At 47.2% G+C, this 4,960-nt stretch overlaps 1 protein-coding gene across 1 annotated transcript; it reads left to right on the forward strand.

Annotated features, from left to right (window-relative positions):
- The first annotated feature begins 485 nt into the window (after nt 1-485).
- LOC114874518 lies at nt 486-3,568 on the forward strand. The gene is made up of 3 exons (XM_029183860.2): nt 486-741; nt 1,036-2,028; nt 2,364-3,568. Exons 2-3 carry the CDS (start codon nt 1,407-1,409, stop codon nt 3,236-3,238), a joined length of 1,497 nt encoding a protein of 498 aa, XP_029039693.2. The 5' UTR covers nt 486-741; nt 1,036-1,406; the 3' UTR covers nt 3,239-3,568.
- Nucleotides 3,569-4,960: the final 1,392 nt, after the last annotated feature.

A 4,960-nucleotide genomic window follows, 5' to 3' on the forward strand; every position in this document is an offset into this window, starting at 1 on the left:
TGTTCTAATCTGACTTTTCAATTATGTGTAAGACATCTTTGATAGAACAATTACTTTTGTATTGATTGCGATACCTGCGCGAGCAAAGTTTCAGTTGCGAAGATTTCTCTTAACCTCTAAGGATTATGCGCCAAGGTGAAATACAGATCTTTGTTTTGAAAGGCGAAATATTTTAACCTTTCTAAAATATGCTGTTCAGTTTTTCAACCAATAAAATTTTAATTGATTTACCTTATGTCAAGAAAGTTTTATCGAATCAAGTTGGAGGTCGCGTCGAATCAGGCTGAACCGAGCGGTGTCGAGCGGATCCGAGTCGAAGCGAGTACGACCGAGGAAAGCCGAACCAAGCGGATGATGTTGACGGCAAGATTACGCTAAACGAGAGATGGACAAGCGTCGTCGGGGAGCCGAGCTGAGCCGAAACGTGCCGAGGAAAGCCGAAATGAGAGCGCAGGACGCTCGCACAGTGGCAGATTGTGGCAGATGTACTCTTCGATACAAGCAACTGTCAAACTACCTTGCGGTTTTGCATCGATCCAATAACGAACAAACCACAAGACGATAATCAAATTATATACTACATACACATTGTGATCGACGCATTAATCAGGACTTCTTAGATTCCTGAACGTTTACATAAAAATGGATACGACGAGGAGAGAATGAACAAAGTAACGATCGAAATGTCATATGTCGACCAATTAAAGGGGCATTCATAGATATGTTTGAATAAAGTAGAAGGTAATGTTGTGCTACAAAGGGGAAAGGGGAAAGTTAAATAGGTAGAATCGGAAGAGGTAAATTTGTGTGTGGCAAAAGGGTAGGGTAGAAACATTTTAACGTTACAGGCTATAATCGTGAGATTGGATCATAAAAAATAAAAAAGCGACTCGTAATCGTAACCGTAACCGTAGTCGTAGTCACGATGATAGTTTTGAATCTGATTCGTAAACCGAGAGATAGTTAGGGAAAAGAAACGAAGTAGGAGAAAAGATCAGGGTGGATAGGGGTAATGTGATGATTTCGCGTCTGCAGGCTCGCGAGGGAACTCGAGCGGAGCTCGCAAGCGGTGGCAAGCGGTGACGAGCGAAGCGGCGCCGAGTCGGGCCGAGTCGAGTCGAGCGGAACCGAGCGGAGCCGAGCGCAAACTCGAGCGAGGCCGAAGCCGAAGCTGAAATCGTGGGTAAAAGCGAAGGAAGGCTTGGACTTGGGTTCAGCGAGGTACCGCTGGTTTGCGAGCGGGTAGGCAGCCAGGCGGATCGGTGTGTCAGAAGCGAGTAGGGCCTAAACCGTGCGCGAGCGTCTAGTAATCGACTGCTGTTTCTTTGATCGAGCGACATATCGGGCTCGTTTTTTTAAGCGAGTGCGCATCTTCCCGGCTGGAAGCGCGCGTGTACCGGCCGTGTATGGACGGCGGCACGCGTGCACGAGTCGAGGAGGAAAAAGCCCTGGATTCGTCTCGCCTGCGATCCTCTGCTCGGCTCGGCTTCGCGAGCTCCTCCTCGGCTGGCAGCTCTCGTATCGCCAGGCGCAAGAGGAAGAAGAGCAGACGACAGCAGCGACATAACAGTAACGTCGACGACGAGGACGAGCTCGTCGTCGTCGGTGGCGGCGGTGACGTTGGCGTCGGCAGCGGTGTAGGCTCTTCCACTAGCGGCGGAACTCTCGACGCGATCCCCGCGATCAAAGAGGAACAACAACAACAACAACAACAACAGCCAAGAAATCGGCAATCCCACACCAACGAACCTCAACGAAACTTAACCAGAGGAGGAAGCAGCACGCGCGCGGCTGCCTCCTCCCTTAGCACCGGCATCACGCTTCTCAACCGTCGAACTGCCAACAAGCGATCGTCCAGGAGATGCAACGCGAACGCCCGTAGGAACGCGATGACGATGGATCTCCAGAGGCTGATCGCAGAGGTGCACGCTAGGCCCGCGATCTGGGACCAGAAGAACGTCAACTATCACAATCGCGACGTCATCCTGAAGATGTGGCGAGAGATCGCGAGGGCTTGCGAGGTCTCCAGTGAGTATACGCCTCGCTCTCTTCTTTCCGCCTCTTCGTTCCAATAGCGTGGCTGGTTCGTACAATGTTCCGCACGAGGTCGCACCGCGTCCGATTCCAAAAAGACTAGGTGTCCGGAAACTTGGTAGCAAAAAAAAAACTTGATACTTACGCGATACAATTCCGTGTATGAGATTCATCGTTACTCATTTTTCGTTGATATCAAACGAAAAATGTCGTTCATCGCGAGATATGCACTTAAACGAAAGAAAAAGGCGCGCGCGGTCGCGTCGAGTTTCACAAGTTTCACAAGTTTCCCCGAGGAAAAAGCTAATAAGCGCATTGTTCGTTTCCAGCGGACATCGCGAAATCGAAATGGAAGCACTTGCGAGACAATTTTCGGAACGAATTGAAGAAAACTTATCGAGGGAAATGCGACGGTGGCGCCAACGAGCACGATTCGAAGTGGGTTTGGTTCAAAAGTCTCTTTTTCCTGCGAGATCAAATGAACTCCAGGGTGATCGGGTGTACCATTCCTCAGAATTGTTCGTCAGCACTTCGCTCGTCGCCCGTTGGAACACAGATCGAACCGCAGATAGACATTCTAGAAGGTCACGAGGAAACTCAATTCGACGACCTAGATGGCGATTCTTGTCAATCCTTACTTTCGAACGACGATGCTTTGCATCAGGTTATGCCACCGCCTAAAATGAACAAGATCGGTAGGAAAAGAACTTTGTTGGATGCGATGGAGAACGATTACACCGAACTCGATCGTAAAAGATTCGAATCGCTGCAAAAGAGGTTAAGCGTGTCGCAAGAGGAAGAAGACGATACTTATCATTTTCTAATGAGCGTACGAAATCCGCTCAAGAGTTTACCGCTCGACAGGCAAATGTTCGTCAGGTTAAAGATACAGGAGCTCGTCTACAACGAAATAAATAATTGTCAGAACCAACAACAGTACGAAGGATCGCAGGACGTGAAACCTCCCCGAGCAGTGAACACCGTCGGAGGCTGCGGTACCAACGAATCTCGTTGCGGCGCCGGTGATATTGGCGTCGGTGGTGGTAGGAGCGACGGAGGTGGCGACGTTGACGACGATGGTGGGGGTGGAAACGAAAGCGTAACAGGGGTAGGACAGAGTGCCGGCAACGGGTCGAATCACCCTCCATCGTTACTTCAGAATTGCACGACAGAGGGTTCCAACGACGTTGCCTTCTTCGGTTAATTTAATTTAAATTTTAAGATATGTAGGATGACGGTGGTAAAAATTAAGGGGGTGTTTTTTTCTCGTTTTGGGACCGTCCACCACTAGACGCCATTAGTGGGGCTGAGGTGGACGGTCCCTGCCTCGGACGCCTGGGTGTTATTCCTCGCAAAACTTGTACATAATACGGAGGCCGTGATGGACCGCTAGCGAGAAAGTCAACGACACCGACATCTTACCTTGCGGCCATCACGAGAAGGCCCAGGCACCGAGGAAACGCTCAAAAACTCCCACAGATGTAAGAATTGTAATTTTATGAATAGAAAATAAACAATGGTATTTTTTCAATAATCCCTCGTTGATAACGCTATTCATTCTTATCGACGTACAAAGGATCTTTCTTTTTTAAGTTAACATCTACTTACGATTATTCACGAGACGCGTCTGACGAAAAGCGCACTGGATGGCGCAATAATTTTCCTCGTTAATTGGTTTCACGCTACCTCTCCGCAACGCATTTGGGGTCACGGTTTCTGCCCACTTCTCGGTCTGATTAAACAGCGAATTGAATGTACGGAAAACTGGGCTTTAGTTCTTATTCAAGTAAGTACAGCTATATACGTTAGTTTTAAATTTAGACAAGGTGCGATATTATCGCGGGAGATAAGCATCTGTTCGAGATGCTTGCGACGTGAAATAAAAAACATGATCGCGATGAAACAGCAAATCTATTTCTCCCGATCGATCCGAGTAATACTGAACGCAAGTGAGACTGAAAACGCTTTTAGCAACGAACCGTTTTGCAAGCCATCGAGACGACTTTGAAATCGTTTCTACTGTTCGTCTAGCTGCAAAAAGCGCTGATCTCTTCATTTCGCAAGGCTACGTCGCCGATGAAATGCATCACGCATGCATCGCTTCAAGCACAATGCCCGTTCTCCGACAGATCCTATTGTGTTTTTCTATGCGACTGCAACGTTTGCATCGCTATAATCTTTCGAGAAGCTCATGAATACAGGATGTCCCTTGTACCATCGCCGCCAACATAAATATTTCACATCGGCGACAAACTGATAATTTGTGAGCTCTTATTATTATTAAAAATATAAGCCTTCTGGTTCTTATTTCGTTATAGGACCTTTCCAAGGAAGAAAATTCATTTATCCAACGACGTATCGTGTTCCCGACTAATACGACAGAGAGAGATTCATTCAAACGTACATCATGGTGCATCTGTCAGGATGCATATTCAATCGACGTCCTAGCAACGGCGCGCAGAATATATCAGCCTTCTATAGAAAGGTATTATACGTACCCACGTGTACGTTTCATGCCAAGATAAAGTCGTTCGAATCGAGTTTGTACCAGTTGCTCGATTGTTCGCCGTCCGCTGGTACGCTGTGGTTATTGAACATCGAAGGAACGGCTCGTAAATCGTTTTGAATTTAATTAAATCAGGTTATTAGGTACAGCGCAGCATGTCGAACCTGTGGTTCAACCCTGCTTCTATTTGAAACATTTTTTTTTTTCAAACACCCACGAAGCTTTTATTCTAATTAAAACTTTTTATGTTCCAGGGAAAACATCAACGAACCCCGCTACAATTCCTCGTTGCAGAGCCGCGATTTCAATATCAGAAATTTGTGGAATTTCAAAAGGTCCTTAGACACGAGATCGCGTGTATCTCGATCCGTAACGTACAATAGGTAATTCCATTTGACGTTGAGAGAGATTTCGCGTGAC

Source organism: Osmia bicornis, chromosome 6 (genome assembly GCF_907164935.1).
Source record: "Osmia bicornis bicornis chromosome 6, iOsmBic2.1, whole genome shotgun sequence".
In the NCBI taxonomy this organism is placed as follows: Eukaryota; Metazoa; Arthropoda; class Insecta; order Hymenoptera; family Megachilidae; genus Osmia; species Osmia bicornis.

Bases quoted from the DNA above. Each gene is read 5' to 3' on its own strand.
- LOC114874518 (XM_029183860.2), top strand. From the start codon at position 1,407: ATGGACGGCGGCACGCGTGCACGAGTCGAGGAGGAAAAAGCCCTGGAT. The intron at 2,029-2,363 runs GTGAGTATACGC...GTTCGTTTCCAG, and splicing joins GAGGGCTTGCGAGGTCTCCA to CGGACATCGCGAAATCGAAA.